We start from the raw sequence: 26086 nt of genomic DNA, 5'->3' as shown, positions 1-26086 counted from the left end.
AGAAAACAAAAACTAAATTATTTTTTTTTAAAAAAAAAACATGAAATGGATTTTTAAGTGTCATTGGCTGTTAAAAACATTATTTACCATGAAAACTATTTTTATTATTTTATTAAAATTTAATAGTTTAATATATCAATGCATTTCATATTAAAATTCTCTTCTTCTGGCTAAAAAAACTCGGTGAAAGAATGACCGATATAAAATCTTAATAAAAAGTAAAAACATGTGAAAAGAGAGTTTGATATCAGCTTTCTCGAGCTTGGCTACACGCTAAATCCAAGCACCTATAAATCTAGTAAGATATCAAATTCAATGTTCTTATGCTTAGGATTATTTTAAATCCAATCACCCAATATGAAAATCTAGGGTCATCATCTCCCTATATTCTAGCCATGCAAAAAAATCTTCTAAAAGCCTTCTATACATCAATCAATATTAATTTTGATTATAAGGGTTAATCTTATCGACATTAATATCATGTGAGAATGACATAGAGCTGCCTTCTATAAGCACGTGGTACTCTCATCAACATTATTAGTGTAATGTAAGGAGACACTTACTCTCATTCTCTACGTGGATGTGAAGAAGAAAAAGACTCACGACCCCTTGAATAAGAAGAAGAAAGTTCAAGGTTATAAATACTTTTGAACAACCTATGTAAAATGTTCATAGCCTTCACTCTCTTACAACATATTTTCAACATTTATCATACATCAACTAAGAACAAACATTTTTGTTCTTAAAATTTAATGCTAATTTACTACAACTTCTCATTAAAAAGTCACTAACTTAATCATTGGAGTGTCCTCAAATCCCATAAAAAAAAAAAACTATTTTGCAAGAGTTCAAACCTTTATCATAGACCCTCTGCAGCCTTGGTTATGGAGAATATAAGATTAACATGAAAGTGTAATCATCCATTATCCTAACATTTAAAACTCAAGTTCCTTGATATATCGGGTTATGGAACATCATTAATATTTATATTTTAGTGATACCAATATCCTAAACTCAATCGTAAAAAAGAGAGTATAAACCATAATAATTCTTGATCTTTCCATTATCATCCACGATTTTCTACAAGCGTTTCATGAGATGAGCACTTAACATTGTTTGTTTTTGTGATTTAGCCTGATTTTAAAAATGCTTTTCAAATTGTTTTTTTTCAAAAAAATATCAAATTGATATTTTTTTGTTGTTTTTTGATAATTTTGATGTGCCTATATTAAAAATAAAAAAATTATTTAAATACATTTTCAATTAAAAAACACTCTTACAAAAACATATCGCATCGCATTACCAAACATGCACTTATTAACCTTCAAACCGCTTAGCATTAAGGTGTGAGTTTGTGATGTGTAGTTAACATGAACAATGAAGTAAATATGCTCCAAGGCTTTATTTCATCTTTCAAGGCCATCTGCTCAAGAATTCTTCTCAAATTTGTGGCTAGATCCATCCCAAGTTTGGCACACCCAAAACTCTGGCTCGACTATACATAGACAGGTCTCCTATAATCATGTTCCCTTAAGTGGAGTTGAATCTACTGCTCGAAAAAACAAAAAAAAAGGTCCAATTTGTTCAGGTTTCCTTTACACCTCAGGCCTTTGACAACATCTTTTGCATGGATTATCTATGGCATGGAACAGTGGCTTTAGGAAGGTGGAGTCGGAGACTGACTCTGCTATTCTAGCTAATGCTTTAGTAGGCTTTAAAGCTCTGTTTGTGGAGAGAGGGTCTTTATTTTAAAAACATGGTTCTGAATACTAAAAAACAGCCCAGCAATCTGAAATTTATTTCTACCACCAATCACGTAATTAACCAGCCGCCATGTTAAGGTAGCCATGGATGATATCACAACAAATTGATCAGGACCCTTTACCTTATAGAAAAGGTACAAAACACATTAAACTTTTTTGTATTCTCACCATGAATATCAAGGAGATTTTCACTCTATTGCTTTGCTTCGAAGGGAACACGACTTCTCACATGACGTCCAAATCCTTCCCATTAACCAAAAACCAAAACCCACCACACCACACTACATTGCTTTCACGTTTTCAAGATCCCAAAACAAACCACCCCACCACACTCTCTCTCTCTCTCTTTTATAGACGCCCGACTGCCTTGTTTTTGCAACGTACAGAGAAGAAACCAAGAAAACCCTCGTCAAGAAAGATGTGTTGTGGATGTAGAATGTGCATGCTGTGCACTTGTGTAATACTAGTGGCGATCGTGATTGGTTTATCGTTTGGTCTTGGAGTTTTCAAGAATGGGTTTCATAAGGTGAAGGACCATCTTGGTGTTTGTGATCCTAATGCTATTGGTTCACTTTGTGGTGGTGGTAAAGTTTCAAGGCCTTTCTTGGGTTTCCCAGCTTCTCCTCCTGGCCCTTTCTAGGGATAAGAAGACCTCTCTATTCTGCAAGGGTTGTAATTACTCTAGGAGTGTGTGTGATGTGATTACTGTTTTTTTTTTTATTGAATTCCAGTTTCTTGATCTGGTCTGCCATGTTAATGACAGTAAGTTTACTTCAATTGAATTCTATCTAAAAAGTATTCGCTATTGTTTATGATTTTGATGGTGCTGATCAGAGATTCACAGGCTATGGCCGCCGTTAAACTGATCGAGTGTGTGTTTGTTGTTATGGTAACTTTGAGAATATGATATATATATGCACAAGTGTAGTATACGTATAGGTTGGATAATTGGAATCCAAACCTCAGTAGTCTTATAGTTAGGTCAAGATGGAGTAAATCTTACATGAATGACATGCTTTTAACAGTAGAGAAAAATGAATCTGTGACATGGAAAAGCTTGAAACATCAAAGGGGAGGTCAAGAGCTTCCTTTGCTGCTAACACCTGCTAGATATGGGAGAATGGACTTGAGAAGGGTGATGGCATGAACAAGCAAGAGAGGAAGGAAGTTTACGATGGACGTTCCTATGGAGCTCCAAATAGATAAAACACCTAATTCTCTTGTTACTAAAAAACAGTCTTGGTACAAATCCCATTGCTTCCATGGCAGCTCAATTTGCTTTCTGCCCTTTTCTCTTGGGTTCAACTCTAAAGGTTTTGCTAGAGAGGAAGGAAGTAAAAATCTTGGAAGCCAAATTAGTCCATCGTTTCAAGCCTATAAATCTTATCAATTAGCTCCCAATTTCCCCTCATTTCTCAATATGATCATGCCCTCAATTGTTTTGTTAAACATTTTCCATCTAATTTTCATATTTTATGCAATAAAACGATCTCATCTTAAAGAAATTTTGATAAGAAAATCTAATAAATATTGATTGAAGGACTATATGATGGAGAATTGCATGAAACATTTAATATTTTAATTGATAAAATTTATAGATTTCACACTCAATCTAAATGAGCATATAAGCTAATGACAAATTAAAGTTTATCCAAAACATCATTAAGTTGGTGTTTGGTTAAGGTAGAAGAGACAAATATAAAAATACAAAATCATATTTAATTAGAGAAATAAAGATAGAGATATATCATAAAAATAATTTTAAAATTTTTTTTTCTACTTTTAAAATAAAAAAATATAAGAAGAAGACACGATCTCCACCTTCCCTTATATATCATAATAGTAACCAGATATTGCCCAGTATCTTTGGGGGGGTATTTGGCAGTAAAAACTAACTTCTCTGACAGGCCACAAGCAAAGCAAGGCATGATTAAACCGAAAATTTGAAAGCCGAAAGCTGAAAAGTCTCAAACTTTATCCAAAAACCCAGCTCAACTCTGGTCAACAAAAACCCACCTTCTCGTCTAAGATACCAAAACTTCCTTACAACCTTAAATACAAACACTCACTCCTATATAAACAAGACAGAAACCTCAAAAACCCAGAAGAGAAAGAACACCAAAGTGATCCAATCCTATCTTTTTAAAGAAAAACAACAAGAAAGATGAGAATTACTGTAATGACAGCAGATGAACAGATCATATCTCTTGAAGTTGATCCTCATGAATCTGTAACTATTGATCTTTAAACCCCATTTGTTTTTTCTGTCATTACAGCTATTTATTTGTGTAATTTTGATTGCAGGTTGAGAATGTGAAAGCTTTACTTGAAGTTGAGGTGAAAGATCGCTTTTTTGTCTTATTTGAATTGTTAGTGAAATTGGGTTGCTGGAATTTTATTTTATTATTTTTTATTATCTTTTTTAATGTTTTGAAAAACCCAATACAAAGTAGCTCATAATGAGTTCATTTATTGTTGTATGTTCCTTTTGTGAAGTGTAATTATTGAAAAATTCTGTATCGTCATTGTTATTATTTATTAGAGCACTCAAAGTTTCGGTCTTTTCCTTTTTTGAATCCAATTCACCCTAGTTCTACGCAGGACTAAGAATTGTATAGTCTTAATTGAAGTGTGATAATTGTGCAAATTTGGGATTGCTTATGAAGTATTGATTTTGTTTTGTTTTTGGTGTGAGAGTAGACACAGGTGCCTCTCCAGCAGCAGCAGCTGCTATATAATGGGAGGGAGATGAGAAATAATGAGAAATTGAGTGCATTAGGCGTTAAGGATGAGGATTTGGTCATGATGGTCTCTAATGCTGCTGCTCTTAGGTATATGCAGTTTTATCTCTGATTATTTTACCTTTTAACTTGCTCGTTCAGATTGACCTGTCTTGTTTTTCTTGAATTTTGGATTAGTGGTTAGTTTTTTTTGTTGTTTGGTGACTTTCAGATGGACTGCTTTTGTGACTAAAGTAATTTGAAATGTTGGTTTGTTTCTGTAGTTTGACATCTTAGTTATGCATCCATTTGTTCAACATGGGCATTGGTGATCCTAACATCAGTATATTTGTGCAAATTGTTTCGGGATTGAAACTTTCATGCAAAACGATAAAAATTGCAAATTTGTTTCAGTGCCCCCTCCAATAATTTGGGCTTAAATCCTGATGGATCTGCTGTGAACCCTGGAGCTTTCCAGCAGCAACTTCGAAATGATTCTAATACAATGGCTCAACTATTTCAGGTAAGATGGATGGTTTTTTTTTTTGTTCAGTTTTTCCCTCACCCTTCAAAATCAGGAGACTTGTGCAATTTTGTTCTGATTTTTATGTTTTAGTTCAGATGAGAAAAGTCCTGCAATCTGATAAGTTGGTTCTCTGTTGAAAGAAGTTTCATTGTTCGTTTGTCTATAGTGTCCATTGCATGTTTCCTTATCTTTTTTTTTTTTTTTTACTATGGTGCGATAAGTGTGTTGTCTGATGCTATGATTTTATATTGAACTCAACAGGCTGATCCTGAACTTGCCCAAGTTATTCTTGGAAATGATCTCAACAAACTCCAGGACCTTCTAAGGCAACGCCATCGTCAAAGATCTGAATTACGTCGTCAACAAGAAGAGGAGTTTGTGAGTACTTAGCTTTTACTGATGGTTAACTACCTTATCTGTTGTATCATGCCCTTTTATCTTAAGAAAACATTCCATATGTAATATTGTTCTTTCAATTGCAAATTGATTGTAATGTTGGCTGAAGGAGCTGATTTACCTATATTCTGTCTGCTTTGTGCTGTAGGCCCTCCTTGAAGCAGACCCCTTTGATGTAGAGGCACAGAAGAAAATCGAAGCTGCCATTCGTCAGGTGAGTATTATTTAATTTCTTAATTGTAAAGATTAACAGGCAGCGACCTATTAAATGTTTTTGGACATCTATATCCTTTTGTGTCAATACTGGCAACAGTGATTGTGCAACTAATAAGAAGTCAAGAATGAGGTTTTTCCTTTTCATTTTTTTTTAATGGTATGCAAGAACATTATGGGTGTCTGCAGCTTTCATTTCTGTGAGGATAATTCTCTTTTAGGATTGTTATAAAGAAATATAGGTTTTTGTATCTAGTTTCCACTCAAAGGCTTTCACTACCGATATTATCATTATCATGGGCATGCAATTTTTTCCCAGGTGCCTTTTTCTTTGTGTCTTTTTTGATGTTTTCCATTCCTGCTAACTTCAAATGCAGAAAGGAATCGATGAGAACTGGGCAGCGGCCTTGGAATACAACCCTGAAGCTTTTGCCAGAGTGGTACATATGCTTTTCAACCTTGTGCTCTACAATCAAGTTTTGATTATTGGTTTTAAATTTCAAGTTTCATCTTTCACCTTTCAGATTATGCTGTACGTTGATATGGAAGTTAATGGTGTCCCTTTAAAGGTAGAGACAGTCTTTTGTAATATCTTTCAATACATACTGTTTGATCTACGGTCCATGTATTCTTTCAACGTAATCATGATTTTGGTTTGTTTCTCTTGTTATTTTCATTTATTCCCCAAAACAGCTCACATCATGGGACTAGGACCATTACCAAAATTTTCTGCACAGTTTGATCAGTTTTCTCTTGCCAGCATTGAGCTGATGTGATCATGCTCAACCAAAACTTTTAGACACACCAATTTTTCTTTTTGTTTCAGGCATTCGTTGATAGTGGTGCTCAGTCCACAATAATATCAAAAAGCTGTGCTGAGCGATGTGGGTATGTGCTATTCTTGTGTATTTGTTCATTTTACTATTGGTCAACTTTTGTGGTTATATGGTTTGATCTATAAGCATGAGATATAGGCCGACCCAATTCCTTTAAGTTGGTTCTTATCAACTTATCTCTTAAATAACAAAGTTGGTTTCTAGTGCTTGCATTTCTCTCTCATTAGCATTGACATATGTTAATTTAATGCTTCCTAGCAGTACTTTTTCTTTAGTGATGTTGATGTTACAGCTCACATGTTTGCTAGATTTTAACATGGAGGACAACCTGTTTTGTCGTTGGCTTGTCTATTCAGATTGTTAAGACTTCTAGATCAACGTTATAAAGGCATTGCCCATGGAGTTGGACAATCAGAGATATTGGGTCGTATTCATGTAGCTCCAATCAAGGTACATCAATGGGGAAACATTTCTTGGTTAAAGTCTCATGTGTGTGGTCATACATGCAATTTTTACTTAGTGCCATTCAGTGTTGCTACATGCTTGCTTAAATGTATGTGTATTTGCTCAGGCACTTGCCTCTGTATATGGCTGTTTCAACACTTGTCTTGCACAGGCAAAACAAATGTCCTTTATCATTTTCTAAGAGAATGAGTGAGAAAGAGCTATTTATCAATTCTTAAACTAATACCGGCTGCTTGTGTGTACATGGTTACTTGACCAATTTGCACCCTTTATCCTCTCTTCTTTGGGATTTTTATTTTGATTTCAGTAATTGACCTCTGTCACTTCTGTCTCCATGCTCTCCATTAGTTTTCTACAAAAAAATTGTACTGTCTTTAAAATTGTTTTAGATTATTGAGCATGCGTGCCTTGATGTGAATGAAGCTTTTTTTTTTTCTTAATCTCTTTACACTCCCATTTTTCCTTATATCACCATGTCTTGTGCCCCTCTGTTTAACCGAAGAATGTTTCTTGTACTTTCTTTTGGTTACTGTGTATTGCTGTTACTCTCAACACATTGTGCTTAAAGCTGATGCTAATTTCTTTGTTTCCTTCTGTTTGTTCATCTAGATTGGGAATATATTTTATCCTTGTTCCTTCATGGTACTGGATTCTCCTAATATGGAATTCCTCTTTGGGCTTGATATGCTTCGCAAGCACCAGGTAGCACCAGCACTTTCTCTTCTATTTGATGGCTATTTGGACCTTTCACTGTTGAAAGTTTGTCTGGATGAATTTGTTTTAATTTTAGCCTGTTCATGCAGTGTATTATTGATCTAAAGGAGAATGTTCTGAGAGTGGGTGGTGGTGAAGTTTCTGTCCCATTTTTACAAGGTTGATCTTCCATCTTCTGCATTTGCTTGTTATTTGTAATGATGACTATATTTCTTTGATATGCTTGATTTCTTTTGGTAATCTGGGAAAGCATTCAAGTCTTTTTTCATTTGATAAATTAAAGTGTTGCTGTTTTAGAAAAGGACATTCCACCTCGTTTTCTTGATGAAGAGAGGTATTCAAAAGAAGCATCCAGCTCAGGAAACCCAGTAAGTCTTATCTTCAGTTATACACTATTACTGAAACAGATCCTTGTTAATGGTATGTGCTATTTAATCTGTGATTTTATGAACTGTTTTCAAACACTAAAGAAATCCCCTACTGTTTGAGCCTATTGTGTACTTCAATTTTGGATAGTTTCTGAAATGGACACTATACTTGTATCTAAGGATAATGTTGTTATAGTTATCTGAAGTTCTTTAAGGTATTGATGTATTTTGCTATGGGCTTTACAGAAGAGAAACACTTAAGAGTTAGCATTGAATTCTTGTTTTTCAAGCAATATCTTGGAGCTTTACAGAAGAAAAAGCCTAAGAATATTATTTGGTCATCCCAAACTTAAAACATATGATTTTATGAATTGATGCTGAAAGTTTTGGCATTGATCCTCTTGATGTTTTCAGGTGACATCAGGAAAAGCGGAGAAGAAGAATGATCCACCGGCCATGGGTCAATCGTCTGGTTAGTTCGTGATAGGATATATAATATTGTCTAGCATTCTGCTTTTATTTTCAATATACTGGTTCGATTATATGTAATCTAGGTAGATGTGGGTTCATAAATTATGCCATTGTAAATAGCTGTGTTTTAATCATTATAGATCCTGTTTTAAAATACCAAGGTGGTCCATGAATTTGATTCCCAGATGGTATCTAAATCTTTTCTTTCTTCTTGTGTTCCACAGGGGTTGCACGCAGCAGTGTGACACAGGTATCATCTTTTTTCTTCCCGTGGGAAATTTAGTCTAAGCTTTACTTCAACAGTTGGTTTCCTTCAATATTCTCAACTTGAACCCGCAATTTGTTAAACATGTCACTTCATCAATCGTAACATATTCACTCTATCAGCCAATTTGAATGTCAATAATAGTTTTCTCACATATTTGCTGCCAGGGACCTGACTTTGAAGCTAAAGTTGCAAAGCTTGTTGAGCTGGGGTTTGGAAGAGAGGCAGTTATACAAGCTCTTAAATTATTTGATGGAAATGAAGAACAGGCTGCTGGGTTTCTTTTTGGCGGCTGAATAACAATTATTCATTCTTTCAACAATATTATTCATTGTGGGGAATAATATTCATTTTAGTTATCCAATGACTTTACAAATTGAAGAAACTTCGTGCCAAACTCATTCATTCGAACAACAATCTTATACCTTCAAACAACCCTTGCAATTCAAATGGGTAGTAGACTTGTCAGATGTCCCTGAATTCAGTTTGATTCACTTGGTTTTCGAACTTGTATTTTCTTCAACCCTGGCAATTGCCGCTCGTTTACATCAGCCCCAGAAGAATGTTCTTCTGACAGGTTTCTTGGTAGAAATCTAATGCGGGTTTGCGCAACCTTGGTAGGATTAGGGCAAACGAATGAAGGGCTATTTTTTTACATCTTACTCCAAACGGTAGGAATTATTTACACCGAATGAGAAAGCACATTGAGCATCCTTAACTTGCCGGAATGAGAAATCACATTGTGCATCCTTCAAGATGAATTTCTTTCCTACCGCGCATTCTAAGTGAAATTATTTACACCGAAGTTGTTTTAGGAGCAGTACGCACCATGAAGCTGCTTAAATTGAACAGCGCATTATGCCAACAGTAAGCAAATAAGCCATTGTCATATGCACAAGGTCAAAAAATTCATTTGCAAACCAGCAAGGCGGATAAGTTAAATCCATTAGCAAGTACAAGTGATAATTCCCTTATAGTGAATGTTTTTTGATAGCCGATACAGCATCTCCACACAAAAATTTCATGCCAAATTACACTCTGGCACTCAGCATTACAAAAATAACATGTAATCTCAATTCGAAAAGCAACACAAACAAAAATGATCAGAATCTCTCAGCCAATCTAGCTGTAACTTGTCTAAGTTTTGAGTATACCTTTCCAGCAGGAGACCCTAAAATGAGGCTGCAAAGAGAATCCCTTGCAACTTTGATATTTTGAAAAGATCCTAATATGTGAATCTTGGTGTCAGCAATCACAATCCTTGTCTTGGTAGCGTTCTCAATGGCAAACTTTGTTTTGCCACCTTTACCAGACAGTCTCCCAATGGCCCGAGACAAATGCTCACCTCGAAGAGTTTTAACATCTTTGATTTCAAAAGATTCAACATATAGCTCGTCCAAACGCAAAAGAGCAATGGCATCTATCACATCAAAACCTAGCATAAAAGCATGCACGAAATCAGCACACTTTTGCAGGTTACTAACATCAGGCGTGTCTGATCTAGTTTTCAACTCAACCTTCCTAGCTTTGAGGTTCATACGGACATCAATCTTCATTTGCTCATATATTGGAGTGTAGATTTCCATCCATGCTTTCTTCAGAGGTGAATACCGGTGTGGTGGAACCGAGACTTTTCTAAACTGAACTCGACCATCAGACATCTCATGAGCCTTCAATGGCTCAAACTTTGGCTTTGCAGGCAAAGCTCCCTGAGACTTATGTTCACGGGTTTCAACTTCCATTGATGCAGGGGCTTTGCTGGACTGCATTCTGACTGCACCTAATCCTGCTTCAAAATAAAATACATAAAAGTTTGATTTTTGAAAACAAAGTCAATAAGCATAAACAAAATCATTCAATTTGCTATAACACCACAATTTGTAACATTCACATGGATAAAAACATTGAATTCACAGAACATCAAAACTTGAGATATTAGATACAAAACAAGTTCAGACAGAATCTTGAAGAAACAGAAACAATACACAAGGGATAACTAGTATTAACCATTAAATCAGATAACAACACTTAAATTTTCATTTATACCACATGAAAAATAAAATAAAAATAGAACCAATTAACAGAAAAAACCTAAAAAATCTAAGATAGGAATCCGACAAACAAACCCCTCAAATAAAGTTTTCATCTTTCCATAGAAATTTTAGACTTTTCGCATCAACCAGACTGACTGGTAAAGAAACATAAACAATCCTCAACCAGAAGAATAGAAACAATGAACATAAAAAACCTCAAAAACACATTTAAGATATCACACCAGCCAAACAAACCTTTCAATTCCATAGAAAGTTCAGATTTTTCCCATCAACCATACTGATAAAAAGCATAAGAAAAATCCAAACTCCTCAGTTTTTTTTAAAGAAAATCCCATTTAAAAAACAGCACGGAAAAACTAGAAGAAGAGAGTTTACCCTTTAAACGCAGTCTCCTTGCAACCTTTTCCCCTCTGTCTGTGTCTGCAAAGCTTGAAACTTTCTCCAAGGGTTCAAGATTATGGTTTTTGTGTGTTGAAAAGACCTCCACCACGTGTCAAAATCTCACTGGTTTGTTTGCTAATAAAATAACCTGCATTGTATTTTTTTTCTAAGTGGGCTTGGACCTAAGTTAGGCCTAGCTTATAGGTCCAAACTAATTTTCAATTTAGACCAAATTGTAGTAATATTGTGTATTAAAATTCGTATTGAATCGGATTTTTTTTTTATTTAGTTTCGTTAATATTGTTAAATATATTCATGTTGAAACGAAGAGTTAGTTTGATGATTAACAAAATTTGTTGATTTTTTTTTTAAATATTAGAGTTTAAATTAAATTAAATTAGGTTATAAAAGGCAAGACCTTTTAAGTTGGATATGAATAGTCTATTTTTTATTGGATAAAAGTAGAGAGCATTGGAGAAAAATATAAGTAAGTGTATAGATGTTTTACATTTATAAATTCTAATATTTGTACACTAGACTAGTTCCTTCTTATGCTTTAGCAAGTAGCATTTTGGCCACAAATTTCCTATGGCAAGCTTGCAGGATAACGATGATTGAAGAAAAGGGAACGAAGAAGTTGAAGAACGAACATGAGAAATGCATGTTTCATGTGCTCAATCTCTCAGTCAAGAGTGACCTGGTTGAGTTATCCTCCATCGTGTGATCTGTGAAGCGGATTTGACGTCGTCACTACAAGTTTTAGTTGCAACACTTGCTCCCTGTAATGAGAGGACTGTTTTCACCAAAGTTTGCCTTCTTCTGCAGTGAGTCGAGAGCAGGGAAGTATGAAACACAGGAAAACAGAGAATTGGACATAAAGAGAAATGATAAAACATGGTGATCCTTACTTTTCAAGGCTGCCATTCGAGCTTCACTGAGGAATGCAGCAAAGCCATTGAAACTTCTAGTGTAATTCATTTGATCCTCGACCTGCTCTTTTCTGCATAAGAAATATAGCACTAATGAATAAGGTGTAGTTCAAAACCAGAGAATTTCCATAACTTTTCGACAATGCAAACCTGTCCAAGAGTGATCCTAGCAGATCAAAGTGTGACTCTGTCAATTTTTGAACATCAGATTGTGATGGCAATGAACCAGATGGAGACTCTCACCATGTAAACTATATAAGACTGAATGAAAGAAAAACCATCAACTCCATAGCCAACTTTACATCAACAACAATTACACACAAACGAACGAAAAGGTCGACGAGCCTTGCCTTTTGTGGAGCATAAGTAGAAGTCTGCAAGAGAGAGAAGAAAACAAGATAAAGAACAAAAAGGAAAAAACATTGAGATCTCCGTTGTCCTTAAGCTCTGTTTTCTTTTTACAATATGCTCTGCTTTTCCCCTGTTCTTAAGATCTGTTTTCTTTTTACTATTTTTAGAGGTCAATCAATTTGTACTTCTATATTTTTGGAGAATTCCTACCTTTGATGGAAAAAGAGTGATTCACGCGCCAAATTTGAAATTCTCAACATTTTATCTATCTTTTTCAGGTTTAAATTAGTTATGGTCATAACAATCAAAACCAACGTAACAACAAACACAAAGCTGACAGTTTCCAGATACATAGAATAACTAGATAAAGAAAGGAATTGGTATGTTATCTAAAAGCTAAAGAAGAGAAAATGTTTGAAGTTTTATTTGGTTAGAAACTTAGAATGCGATTCTCTTAGGTCAGGTGGTAAGATAGGTGAGGTTTTGATCATGATCATAGGTTAAGCCTTAGGTTTCAATATTTTGGAGTTTGAGAAATGTTGGTATTGAATTCTTAGAAGATGAGCTAGGAAAAGGTCCCAACCATACTTTCTGATATTATGAATTCATTGCAATTGTTTCCTTTGATAGACATTCTTTCATGATAAGGGTTTATGAATATTCTAGTGCCAACCTCACAAAGGGTGAGCATCAAGCATATTGGTTTTTGATTTTGTGAAGAGAAAAAAAAAAAAAAAACCAAAAACAAAAACAAGAGTGAAAGATCTTGTTTGAGTATAAACTCTTGCTATTAGGAAGTAGAAATGTGATTGCATTGAGACATCTTTTCTTTCAGGGAAAAAATAAGCATCATTTTCCAAAGAATTGATCTATCAGGTTTCTACACAGATAACAGGGGCTCTGAACAGAAATCAGCTTGAATGGACCTGCTGTTTCAATAACTCCTGTAAGGCCTCACCACCAGAGGACTCCTGACGAAGTGCTTACCATCGGACCATGTCAATATCCCAAATGTATAATCTTTAAGCTTCCATTTTGGGGCAAGTTTGAATGTAACCTTAAATGTCTTCTCCTCACCTAGTTTCTTAAACTCTAAGGTGGTAGGCGCAACCGAAACTAACACTCCGGTTGGTTCCCTGACATGGATATAGTATTTGCCAGGAGAACCAACATTTTTAACTCTTCGAGTAACTGTTATGGTGTCATTAAGATTAATTGCTGAGATTGAAGGATAGTTGAAGTCTGTCAAACTGAATGACTTTGGACAAGTGTATGGCTTATCTGTGAATAATTTCAGGTCTTTTGCAGTATAGCCTCGGCTGCATAAATAGTTCAAGAAATCATTAACAGTGAGATCATAAACTAGACCAGGATCTGCTGCACGGTTTGGCTGCACATGTCCTGCACCGTATGCAAATGGAGTTGCCCTGGTGTTGGACGAATCCAATATTGGATCCCCATTGTTATCTCTTGTTGTTGCTGTGGATGAAATCAACTAGTAAGACAATGATCAATGTCCAAAACATATTTTCTAGCTCTAAAGAAAAAGAGAAGGAAAACTGTTCTTTACCAGTTGTCATGATAGCCGATCTGATAGCAGCAGGACTCCAATCTGGATGGAGTGATTTTAGAAGGCCAACAATTCCAGAAACATGAGGGCATGACATTGAAGTGCCAGATTCAGTGTTGAAGGGAATCCTGCGCTTATCGTAAGCTGTATCAGTTGGTCCTGTTGCTAGAGTGAAAGCAGCAATTACACTGACACCGGGAGCAGTGATATCAGGCTGAAATGGATAGACCAAGTCAAGTTCATTCATCACTGTATAATGCAAGGCCAACAATAGCACAGACAGATTGACCGAAAAAAATAACAACGAAGAACTACTAAAACAAACCTTGAGGATTGATTCTTCAAGGATATTAGGCCCCCTGGATGAGAAAGAAGCTATAAATGGAGCTGGCTTTGTTCCCAATTCTGTCCTTACATTGGTGATATACGCCCAAGGGTCCCTGATTTACATGCAGATATGATCCCGCTAAAATATCGGATTTGTCAAGCTCAAAGAGATTTCTTGGTTAAGTTGATATGAACTTACTTGGTAGAATTGAGGTAGGAAAAGACAGCTTGACCATCTGTAGAGATGATGTGTGCAGCAGGAAGTACATGAGCGTCGGCAAGAATGCCATTGCCAGATTCTTCATCATTAGCCAAAATCATCCCAACAGCCCCAGCAAGAAGAGCTACATGTCCCTTTTCTACTCTTGGATTTACCCCTCGAAGGCATACCAATATCTTCCCTTTAACCTTTTTGGAATCAAGTGTTCCAGGTTTGCAAAGGTTGCTGCAAAATTTCATGCAATTACCAACTTAGGGCAATGCTATAGCAAAAAGCTTAGGGATTCACAAGTTTAGTATCGAAATATTTCAAGCATCCACAGATTTGAGGTGATACTTACGCATCTTCTTCAGACTGATTAGAAGCCTTTGCCCGTGCACCACTGATCAATGGATAGAATTTTCTAGCAGGCAAGCTTTTTTGTGAAAGACTTACTCCCTAGCAAAGAGAACAAGATGATTAGTTAGAGAAAACTCAACTTGTGTAAACTACAAGGTAATTCAATATTGTGAAAAACGATCCTAGCCAGTACTGAACTAGTAAGAAATCCATCATGAAAGGCTGTTAAAAGAACAGAGAGATTAGCCAAAGAAGCTCTCTCCTCGAGTTCCCTGTTGATTACCCTCCAAAACTATAATTTCTAGAGGGAAAAAGAAAATAACCTTGAGGTGCTTCCTGTTTCCAAGTGCAACATAGATTGTGAAGGCACGATCAAGTGTGCTGGCACCAACTGTTATCAGCCAAGGTGCCACATTTGATACCGATCCTGGTCCTGGTCCTGAATTGCCAGCAGAGGCAACCACAGTAATACCCTTCTTGAAAGCATGGAAAGAACCGATTGCAATAGCATCATCCGAGTATTCATCGATAGCCCCACCCAGGGAAACTGAGAGCACGTCAACGCCATCGCTTATGGCAACATCGAAGCCGGCCAAGATGTCTGCTTCATAGCACCCACCCTCATTCACACCTACAGCTGGCCAGCATACCTTGTAAGCTGCTACACGGGCACGAGGTGATCCGCCCTTGGCAGTTCCCTTGCCATTACCAAAGACATTAGCTCCTGGAACAAAATTACCAGCTGCTGTTGATAGGGTATGAGTTCCATGGCCCTCAATATCGCGTGCAGTTTGAAAGCTGGAGTTGAGATGGCCACCAATTGAACCATAACCCTTGTTAAAGTACCTGGCTCCAATCAGCTTCCTAGTTTTTCGGCAGCCATAGGAGACAAGATAGTAAGGCAAAAGGTGAAGATTTGCATGCCATATGGGAGAATGCAAGGCCAGGCCCTGGTAAAATCTTGAGTATCATTTGAGCCCTAACCACTAAATGCACGAAAGCATGACAACATTGTGTTTGCAAGTTAGCACTGACAGACGATTGAGAGCTTAGTTTGTCACGGTGACTTCTACTGATATACAAAACCAATCTTAACTTCAGAACAGAAATAACATTTTTTACAGGAATAAAAACTCTCAAATTCGAATCCATGCACATAACAAGCAGTAATGACTTGCAATACAAAGCACTATCCCCCACTATACTTGAATTCGCAAACAGAAAGTTGAGGTCCTCGAGAGTGATGTCAAAATCCATATGCCGTTTTAAAAATGTGAACCTTTTTCCAATTTATCAAATGTGAAGTCTTGACCTCCAATTTCTTTCGACATAAACAAAGAACATTCTCAATTGTGAAGTTGTGTAGTTGCTTTTCGCTTAAAAATACATGAAAATAATTTTTTTAATTTTTTTTAATTTTTTTGACATCTATCCAGAAAACACTAAAAATAAATAAATTAATTTGATGCAAGTCGTGAAAGACTTCACATCGTGATAACCAGGGTAGAAAGAAAGAAAGAATGAAAGAAAATTGCAAACAAAGTTATCCTATGTGGATTCGGTGCGTCGACAGACAACAGGGCCATGTGCATATCTATGTTAATGCAGATGTCAGAAACATATCGGATAGATTGGAAACAAGAATTTCAACAAATAGAGAAATGAGTATCTAAATAAAATAATGCTACAGTGCATGTAAAGTTAACTTGCAGTACTAACCATGATCAAGCTGATTAACAATAATGACAACAGGAAGATGAAGATTTGATGGAACTAATCAGTAATCACTTGAGCAGGATCATGTCAACTCTTAGAAAGAAAAGCAAGAAAACTTTAATCTGATAAGGCAATACTACCCTGGACTATGCCAAATATTGTAACAGAAAATTGATGGCAAGTGGAGGAGAACATGGACCTGTTGCAAGGAACACCTTCTTTGGTTGCATTCTGACAGATTCCTCTCCACTTTGATGGAACTGGACCCAGTCCCTCATCACTAAAGCTCTTCGATTCCGGCCAAACACCTAGCACAATTCCATTTAAAATGGCAACACATTGTATTGCAATTGGCAAAGCTAGTACGGATAGTCGATCTTTATTTTGCTACTGACCCTACCACTTTTGCATATTCTAAATGTCCAAAACTCCAAAGAGAGGGGAACAAAAGATCATAAGACTGCTAACAAGTTTCAAATTTCAAAACATCAGATTCTTTCTTGCAGTGGATAAACCATGACAAAAACTCATGCAAATGATCAGGTTTCAATCATTTTAACTACCCAAATGACAGATTAGTTTCTTACTAATGAAAAAGATGGAGTACTCACCAGTGTCAAGGTTACCAATGATCACATCTTCACCGTATCTTGCTTTCTTCCAAAGTGAGGATGGAGGAACCACCCCATCTTTCTCCAATCCAAGAAAGCTCCATGAATGTGTTGTGTGCAGTTTCCTTGCTTTGTTCAAGAAAACTGATACCACGTCTGGGTGTTCTGCATTGATTAAAAAAAAGATTAAGAAACCATTAGCAGAGACAAGTATCCTGAAATGTCAATATTACAATCAAACATGGGGAAAAACAGAGGAAACAGGGTTGAAGGATTTGTCTTCTCTTCTGCTATTGATTGATCAGTTATTTAACAATGAAATACAAGAATGTATGACTTGAAATTATTACTGGCAAGTGCTGATGCCTCTTCCTCTTCAAGGACCGCGGCAAAACCATTTATGCTGTTAGTGTAAGAGTAAAAGATTTTCTCCTTTGCCTTCTCTTTGCTGTCAAGTAAGGATTGCAACAAATGAGCCAATTTAAGACACAGTTAAAAGAAAAGAAAAAACAAAAACTTAAAAAAATATACATAAACCTTTCAGTGAATAATCCCAGCAATTCATAATGAGAATCTGTGACTCGGTCAATATCGGCTTGAGTAGGCTCCAAACCATGTGAATGTGATCCCAAATACACTACATAAGACTGCGTGGGAAAAATTGTAATATTAACTCCATTGATCAATATATATCTTTATAAAACTTTAGTAGGCAAAATGAAAATTAAAAACTCAAAGAATTTTTCCAAAACCCATAATGATTTCTAGTACAAAAAATCATCGAAAGTTCATGTAGACGTAAAAGAAGCACACCATTTTCAAGGATCAAAGGCAGAGGAATGATATGATAAAAAAAGAAGAGAGAAGCAAAACATGGTTGCTCACCTTTTTTATGGCAAAAGTTGGTGGCTGTAAAAGAGAGAAAATAAAGAATGAAAGAAGTAACGGAGAGCTGATAATTGAAAGCCTCATTGCTTGAGAATGAATAAACTATGAGAAGTGTAAAGGGTCTCTGCTTTTCCTCTGTTTTTATACTCTGTATTTGATTGATTAGTTTCAGAAGGAAAAAAAATATTTTGAATTTGATTATAACGGACATGAAGTGAAAACATTCATTTTGTAACCAAAATCTGAATGATTTTGATTTTATGCTTCTCTTTAAGGATTGCTACAGTTGTGATATGGCTGTATTTGATTGGATTTATTTTATTTATATGCTTTATATATCTTATGTTTTGACCCACATAAAAAAAAAAAAATGGTAAAATTATTTATTTCCCTTAGTGTGATTTATTCATTTGAATGTATCAAGACAAGATAGTGTTCTAAAATCACTGGTAGATGAGATTTAAAAAGTGTTTGAAAATATATTATTTAAATTTTTAAAATATATAAATTTTTACGGCGTATCTAAACACTGTCTTAATTGTATTTGACACATATACCATGATATATAAATTTATTTTCAAGTGATTGATATCTAAATTATCTATCAAAGAATTATTTATTTTCAAGTGGTTTGGATTATTAATTATTGATTACAATTAATATATTTTTCTGTAAGATTGTAGTGATGAAAGGTAAAATTATTTATTTCCTGTAGTGGGATCAGAATTAATTTATACGGTTTTTAAAATTAAAGGAGAATGGGTTTTCACTTTTCACAGTTGAATTCACTATGTGTGCGCGTTGTGAGTAAATGCATTGTGGGTTTTAACAATGACCTTTTTTTTTTATCATCCAATTTTCTTCCTTTGAAATTCATCTTTTAAAGCTGTGTTTTTGATGCATGAAGTTTTTCAGTAAAAAAAAAAATATTTTTAAATTAATTTATGTTTTTTCTATTTTCTATTTTGTTTTTTAAAGAATAATTTTCCTAGTTTTTTTTTGCCTATTCAATATTATTGTGATTTTTTAGTTTTTTCTATATAAAGATTTGTAATAGTATTTTTTTTTGATAAATAAAAACTTGAATGAATAAAAATTGAATATTTTAGTTATTTATTCATGATTATGATTCTTGGTATTTTAAGATTTTGACTTATAACAAACCCCATATCCTTCATCCGTAAACTTTATCAGTTTTCTTGAAATTAAACTTTATAATTTGTTTTATTTTATTTTATATTATATGTATTTATCACTGTATCAAGAAATTGTGTTTAGTTGATGTGTGATTTAGCAAATTAGATTTTGGTAAGAAAATTCTTAGGATATTCTTAGAATAAAAATAAATATTTCTAATAAGGATATTATAAATAGAGAAAAGAGTAGAAAGAAAATGACAAAACTCTAGCCTCCACAAGGATATTATAAATAGAGAGAGAGCGCGCGCTAAGATTTAAGGAAAAAAACCACGTAAAAACCCTAACATCTTATAATAAGTGACTGGTGCTTAATCCACGTTGTTCTTTGCCACACCAAGTGCAGAAGCAACCATGTCTGCGTAGCCATATTTATACATGAGGTTATTTGATGTTCCTCTGTTTTCTGTCCCAGGTGAGCAAGCAATCGATCCTGGAATGGCGATTTCCTTTCCTAGAAACGGTGCGCCTCTTCATCTTCTTGCTGAACCAGGACATCAATTTAATTCATGTTTTTTTAAAGCTTCCACTCGAAGCTCCATGCATGTTCTTACAGACACCATGATCTTTAACAACATCGATATCTTTAAGCATCGCAGACTCATTAAAAGTTATATCCCTCTAATAATGTTCTTGGGTGATTTTTCATCAGTGCAATGTACCCTTTCACCCCATCTGTATACCTTAGAAATATGCACTTCCCTACCGCTAGCTTAAACTTACCACCATTCATATGAGCATAGGTAGAACAACAAAATACTCTCTATACCATACCTCTTCTCCAGTTCTACTAGTTATATGACCCGCGCGATGCCGCGGGTTAATTTTTTTATATAAATAAAATAAAATAAAAACTAAGATTTAAAAATGTTAGTTCTTTCTGTAAAGCTATATCCAAGAGTCTTGTATTTGACTGTAACGCCTGACCCAAAAATAATATTTATAATATTAATAATAACATTAAACTTGCATGACCTAAGTTTAAGTGAGTTTGGCTGCAACACCAGACCTAATAGCCTTGGATGTGGGTCTGGCTGTAAGGTCGTGTCATAAAAGTATGATAATTAAATAGATTAATGAAAAAAAAAAACAAAAAAAAAATCAACAGGAAGAAAAAAAAACTAATGAAGAAAAAGAAAAAAAAACCTGTATTAGCTTGGTTAACCCTTCAACTCAGGTTAACCCATCAAACCTGAGATTCACGTCATGAAAGTTTGATAACTAAATAGAAAAAAAAATTGACCGGTTAACTGGGTCAAACCAGGTTAATCCGTCAAGCCTGGGATACGTGTCATGAAAGTATGATAATTAAATAGAAAAAAAATTAACATTAACAAACTAAATTAAATGAAAAAAATTAATTAAAAAGAAAAAAAGTAAAAAAATAAAATTCCGGGTTAACCTGTCAAACTTGGGATCCATGTCATGAAAATCTGATAACTAAATAAAAAAAGTAACATTAACAAACTAAATTAAAACAAATTATTAAAAGAAAAAAACAACAATAAATAAATAAAAACAACAAAAAAAGAAAAAAAAGAAAAAAAAAGATAAGTCAGAGTATTTTAGTATATGTTATTATTATTATATTATTATAAGTATAATTATAATATATAAGTTATATAATTATAATTATAATATATAAGAGTGCAGGCGTGGGGATGAAGACTTATTTGGCTGTGTTAACAACTCACATATGAATTCTTTTAAGTGCTATAGCAGGTTATTTTAATTAGATTTTTAGAACCTGTTTTTATTTTATTTTATTGTAATTGATACTTTTCTCTTATGTCTAGTTAGTGTTTTATAATTACAAAAAATTATATTTAACTCTTGTATTAAGATAATTAAATTATATTATAACATTAATTTTATTATTAGTATTGCGTTAAACTCTGATTGAGTTATTTAAAAGATAAACTCGTATGTAAATTTGAGTTCACATAGGTATGAAACTTTGGAGGAAGACCTTACTTATGTGTTGGTCATGGATCCAGGAATCAGGTCGTGACAAACTTGGTATTAGAGCTTTAGATTAAAAAAAAAAAAGTATAATTAATTTTGTAATAAGTGGAGTATTAAGATTTGTATCGTCTTGTCTTTTGTCTTTAAAATTTTGAATTCTCATTAAGCATGTTTTATTCCTTGTGATAGATATGCTTTCCTCTAATTCTGTGATAATTATCATGTTATTGTTTTAGCATGACTTAAATGTTCTTGCTTGTCCTCTATTTCTTTTCTCTTCTTCTTCTTTCCTGCCGGTTCTCTCTCTCTCTCAAATTAGATTTTCCTTTTAAATGTTAACACTCCTTTATTGAGATTATAACACAATTATACATATCACAACATAAATCTTATATTTTAAATTTATTTTCTCTAACTCTCTTCTTTTTCCTCCATCTTTCCCTCTTTTCTTTTCTTCTTATTCTTCCCCCCTTTCTTCTCTCATGTCGGTTCTCTCTCTCTCCCAAATTAGATTTTCCCTTTTTATACTATTTTTAATTATCAAGTTTTATTTAATTACTACAATGCCCTTTATTCATTTATACATATTTCTAGTCCTCCAGATATTATTGTCTTTTCTTATTTATGTTCTCAAAAAATCACAATAATAGCGACATGGAAATTTGTATTGAAGTAACCAAAGTATGGAACACGGAACCATAGGATGGCACGTCAGATTGAACGAAGAAGACAGGTTAGGCTACAGATTAAGATGAATGATACATATCGCTAGAACAAACTACAAATTTTTCTCTCTCCCCCCCCCCCCCCCCCTCCCTATCATCCAGTAGCCATTGTTCATTGTCTAGAGTTCCATATTGTGTCAATGAAGACCGCAAGCCCAAATGGAAACTCATTGCTTGCTCCCGTCATGTTTCTTCCTTTCTTCTTCATTGCCTGTTGCACAGTCCCCTCCTCTGCTGATAAGCCATCATATTACATGCCCCTTGACAGCTTTGCAGTGGATTGTTCTCCATCAGTTTCACCACTTGATGCTGGATTCCCTAATGATAAAAAAAATGAAATTGATTTTTCATCAGTTTCAAAAGTATACGCCGTAGATCCTAGCAGCAGCGAAAAACCGAGAATTTCTGCTTGCATCTTCTACAAGCAGTACAACTGGTCATTTAGTGTCTCTGATGGCCCCAAGTTCATTCGACTTCACTTCAAGCTAGTCACATATTCAGGGTTAAACATATCTAAGGCCTTGTTCTCCATCAACGTTGGTCCGCATACACTGATAACTACTTCAGATTCATCCTATTCTAAATATTCCCCAAATAGCGATTATGCTATCAGGGAATTCTGTGTCAATATGGATGGCCAGATATTAAATGTAACTTTCACCCCTTCATCTAAGGTTTTCGGTGCCTATGCTTTTATCAACAAGATTGAGATAGTCTCAATGCCATCAAAGCTTTACATTCAAGAAGATGCTCCATTTTCACTTGTAGGACATCCTTCTCCTTATTTCATGGGGAATTCTACAGCCCTCGAGATGATGTACAGGATGAACATAGGAGGACATGTGATCTCTGATCTAGAAGATACTTGCATGTTTCGTCGCTGGACCAGGGATGATGATTATTTCACGAGTAATGATGGAAACACAAGTATTGTTGAATCAGAAGTTGAAGTCAACTCGAGTTTACTGGTGCCCACATATGCTGCTCCACTCCTAGTTTATACCTCTGCCAGGACAATTCTACACACAACTGAAAACACATACCGAGCTACATGGTTGTGCCCAGTTGATCATGGTTTCTATTACCTTGTTAGGCTCCATTTCTGCGAGATTTCGAGAACAATTAAGCGAGGCGGTCAACGAGTTTTCAGCATTTATATCAACAATCAAACTGCTGAGGATCACGTAGATGTTTTCAATTGGAGCCATGGGACTGGAATTCCCATTTACAGAGACTACATAGTGAACTTTTCAAGGTATGGTGAAGGCATAGAGTATCTATCTGTTGCAATAGGAGGTAATAATGGATCATCTGCTGAATATGGACGTCCAATTTTGAACGGGCTGGAAATTTTCAAGTTGTCTGACATTTCCAACAATCTTGCGGGTACTCATCCATTTGGGATAATAGTTGCCCCCCATCCAAATTTGGGCAATGGTGCGGTGAATATTTACCGGGTATGCATTGGTCTTTTGTATGCTCTTACGGCAATAGCATGGCTAGGCTTCTTTTGTTCATTGTTTTCAAAGGAGCAGCGTGAATCCTCTAAGCAAGATCAATCATCAGGCCACTGCCGAATTTTTACAATTGCTGAGACAAAATCAGCAACCAATAATTTTGCAGATAACTTACTCATTGGAAACGGTGGGTTTGGGACAGTCTACAAGGGATCAATTGATGGTGGCATATCAAGCATTGCTATAAAGCGCGCCAATCCAAGTTCACACCAGGGTTTGAAAGAGTTCCAAACTGAAATCTCCATGCTCTCAAGGCTCAGGCACAGCCACCTAGTATCTTTGGTCGGATATTGCATGGAGGAAAAAGAAATGATACTCGTTTATGAGTATATGGCTCAAGGCACACTGCGTGATCATCTCTACAAGACACAGAAACCCCCTCTTCAATGGAAACAGAGGCTTAGGATTTGTATTGGTGCCGCACGAGGGCTGCACTACCTCCACACGGGTGCAAAACATACTATCATTCACCGTGACATCAAGAGCACTAACATCTTGTTGGATGAAAAATGGGTGCCAAAGGTTTCAGATTTTGGGTTATCAAAAGTTGGTCCAAACAACATGACAGAGTCTAAGACACATGTTTCAACAATTGTTAAAGGTAGTTTCGGCTATCTGGATCCAGAGTATTATCGACGTCAAAAACTAACTGAAAAATCTGATGTGTACTCATTCGGGGTGGTGTTGTTTGAGGTTCTATGCGCCAGGCCTGCTGTGATCCCTATGGGAGAAATTGAAGAGGAAGAGCATGAAAAAGTGAGTTTAGCTGAGTGGGCATTGCATTGCTGTCAAATGGGGACCCTTGATCAGATAATCGATCCATATCTAAGAGGTAAGATAGTTCCTGAGTGTTTCAAGACTTTCACAGATATAGCAAGGAAATGTTTGGCGGATAGGGGAAGTGAAAGGCCTTCAATGGGTGATGTATTGTGGAATTTGGAGCTTGCAATGAAGCAGCAGGAAGGTGCCGGCCAGCAAGAGGCCGGCAGTGTTCGAAAAGAGGTCAATCGGAGGAAGAATGATGATTTGTCCAAAATGATTGACGGTCAACGCTGCAGTGGCTTTGATATTTCAGATCCAACCCCAGGGGTGGAGTTTTCTGAGATTATGGCTCCGACTGGACGTTGACATTTTCATGTCCATTTCCAACTCCATTTAAACCATGTAAGTTAGGAATTAGTGTCCTCGATAGAAAATGATATAGAATCCTTAGTAAAGTAGCACTTAGAATCCTTGTTGTTGGATTAGGAGAGTTTCTATAATTTTCCTATAAATAAAAAGGTCTTGTATTGAATATCAATTAAGAAAGCTTGAGAGGTTGAAATACTTGGTGTGTGTAGTGTCTTTCACCATTGGTATCAGAGCTTGGATCTAGTGTTTCCAACATCCAAGACCAATTTATGGTAGCATTTTCCAGATATGCAATTCCAGTATTCCACAATCCTCATCTTGTATGATATAGGTAGGTTGGTTGAAAATATATAAATCCCCCCAAAGGATCATGTTCTGTCATATGTAAATTTTGAAGGCAAGAACAGGTATTGATCAGTGCGTAGCATTAAATTGATCAAAAAGGGAATTCGATGTTCTTTTGTGAGAAAAATGTGAAAATAAAATAATGGTAGAGCAACAATCGACAATTAATGCACGAGTGTATCAGTCCTCATAAATATATTGTTCGGCTCAAATTTCATGGCTGCTACAATGAGTGAAAAAGAGCGATCTAACCAGCTAGCTACCATTTTTCAAAAGAGAAGTGTTGCTGACTATGGATTGATTTAGATGGAAAAGAAGAGAGTCTTGAGTTTGCTAGTCTTCCTTGCGCGTAGCATTTATGGCCGCCAATGACCATATAATGCTCGCGGGTCTACTACGTACTCTAAGATTCGTTTCGCTATGATCTGTCCAGTAAATTGCAAGTCAGTATTCCACAATCAACTTTATCACTACATTGACTTTGTCGAGGTATGTATAAATTGGAGAAAAACAGGAAGTGATATCAATGGAAAATTAGGGCTAAGTACCCCATTCTCCATGTTTGAATGGCTAGAATTGTCTGGTGTTGTGGAAGTTTATATGGTGGTGTCCAGCAGACAAATTAATTTTAGACATTTCTTTTAACAACGACGACAGCAATAAAAGTCCAGAAACAATGTGAACCACTAGACCCTTTATAAAAATCAGAACTTTCTTTTCTTCTGAAAAATTTAAAGAGATAATTTCATCAACCAGGAGAGGCCAAAAAGCACTTGGGCAATCCAAAGAAGCAAATTAAATAGGAAGATAATTAAAAACGTCTGCTACGATTTTAATTAGTTTTAATAACACAAAATTCTATCAATTAGATCATCATATTTTGATAATTAAATTCCGAACAAGTTACCTTCTCTGTTGCATAACATATGAAATTCCCTAGTTTTTATAATTGCAAAATATATTAAAAGAACTAGCTAAATCATTTTAGTAAATCCATAGTACCAAAATCTTTTACACTTTCATCCTCAAATTATTTTTTCAATTGTACAAATTTTTTGAGTATTCATATCTTCAATCCATAAGG

General features: G+C 35.3%; 4 protein-coding genes across 7 annotated transcripts; 2 read left to right on the top strand and 2 right to left on the bottom strand.

Annotated features, from left to right (window-relative positions):
* Nucleotides 1–3617: 3617 nt before the first annotated feature.
* Nucleotides 3618–9207, top strand: LOC18103542 (protein DNA-DAMAGE INDUCIBLE 1). Its single transcript, XM_006377916.3, has 16 exons — nt 3618–3993; nt 4068–4100; nt 4464–4594; nt 4898–5006; nt 5271–5387; nt 5554–5619; nt 5996–6058; nt 6143–6187; nt 6445–6506; nt 6811–6904; nt 7529–7621; nt 7723–7792; nt 7931–8001; nt 8416–8473; nt 8697–8722; nt 8905–9207. The coding sequence occupies exons 1-16, from the start codon at nt 3928–3930 to the stop codon at nt 9031–9033; spliced, it is 1233 nt and encodes a 410-aa protein (XP_006377978.2). The 5' UTR covers nt 3618–3927; the 3' UTR covers nt 9034–9207.
* Nucleotides 9208–9628: 421 nt separating this feature from the next.
* Nucleotides 9629–11310, bottom strand: LOC18103541 (uncharacterized). Of its 4 annotated transcripts, XM_052445254.1 has the most exons (3): nt 11167–11274; nt 11026–11068; nt 9629–10523 (listed from the first exon to the last, which is right to left on the bottom strand). In XM_052445254.1, the coding sequence occupies exons 2-3, from the start codon at nt 11036–11038 to the stop codon at nt 9841–9843; spliced, it is 696 nt and encodes a 231-aa protein (XP_052301214.1). In that variant the 5' UTR covers nt 11039–11068; nt 11167–11274; the 3' UTR covers nt 9629–9840. The 4 variants fall into 4 exon arrangements, with proteins under 4 accessions (XP_052301214.1, XP_006377977.1, XP_024436979.1 ...); XM_006377915.3 differs by lacking the exon at nt 11026–11068 and having other exon boundaries at nt 11167–11310; XM_024581211.2 differs by lacking the exon at nt 11026–11068 and having other exon boundaries at nt 9629–10526; nt 11167–11300.
* A 1889-nt stretch (nt 11311–13199) lies between these two features.
* On the bottom strand, nt 13200–17715 carry LOC18103540 (subtilisin-like protease SBT5.4; the record flags this gene model as incomplete). The annotated part of the gene is made up of 9 exons (XM_006377914.3): nt 13200–13931; nt 14023–14236; nt 14348–14462; nt 14549–14794; nt 14910–15007; nt 15232–15772; nt 16824–16932; nt 17236–17400; nt 17586–17715. Coding segments are annotated over 9 exons (2163 nt in total), but the record flags the coding sequence as incomplete, so codon positions are not given.
* Nucleotides 17716–22099: 4384 nt separating this feature from the next.
* LOC18110040 (receptor-like protein kinase FERONIA) lies at nt 22100–25001 on the top strand. The gene has a single exon (XM_006388277.3). It carries the CDS (start codon nt 22150–22152, stop codon nt 24652–24654), a length of 2505 nt encoding a protein of 834 aa, XP_006388339.2. The 5' UTR covers nt 22100–22149; the 3' UTR covers nt 24655–25001.
* The last annotated feature ends 1085 nt before the right edge of the window (nt 25002–26086 follow it).

Source organism: Populus trichocarpa, chromosome 11 (assembly GCF_000002775.5).
Source record: "Populus trichocarpa isolate Nisqually-1 chromosome 11, P.trichocarpa_v4.1, whole genome shotgun sequence".
Taxonomy (NCBI): Eukaryota; Viridiplantae; Streptophyta; class Magnoliopsida; order Malpighiales; family Salicaceae; genus Populus; species Populus trichocarpa.
The sequence above is the reverse complement of the archived record's forward strand: the minus strand, read 5'-3'. Positions and strand labels throughout refer to the sequence as shown.

What these genes read in the sequence shown, in the direction of transcription:
- LOC18103542 (XM_006377916.3), top strand. Translation starts at nt 3,928, where the DNA reads ATGAGAATTACTGTAATGACAGCAGATGAACAGATCATATCTCTTGAA. An exon ending in AGCTGTGCTGAGCGATGTGG is followed by an intron (nt 6,507 to 6,810) that starts GTATGTGCTATT and finishes TTGTCTATTCAG; the next exon opens with ATTGTTAAGACTTCTAGATC. An exon ending in TTCTGTCCCATTTTTACAAG is followed by an intron (nt 7,793 to 7,930) that starts GTTGATCTTCCA and finishes TTGCTGTTTTAG; the next exon opens with AAAAGGACATTCCACCTCGT.
- LOC18110040 (XM_006388277.3), top strand. Translation starts at nt 22,150, where the DNA reads ATGAAGACCGCAAGCCCAAATGGAAACTCATTGCTTGCTCCCGTCATG.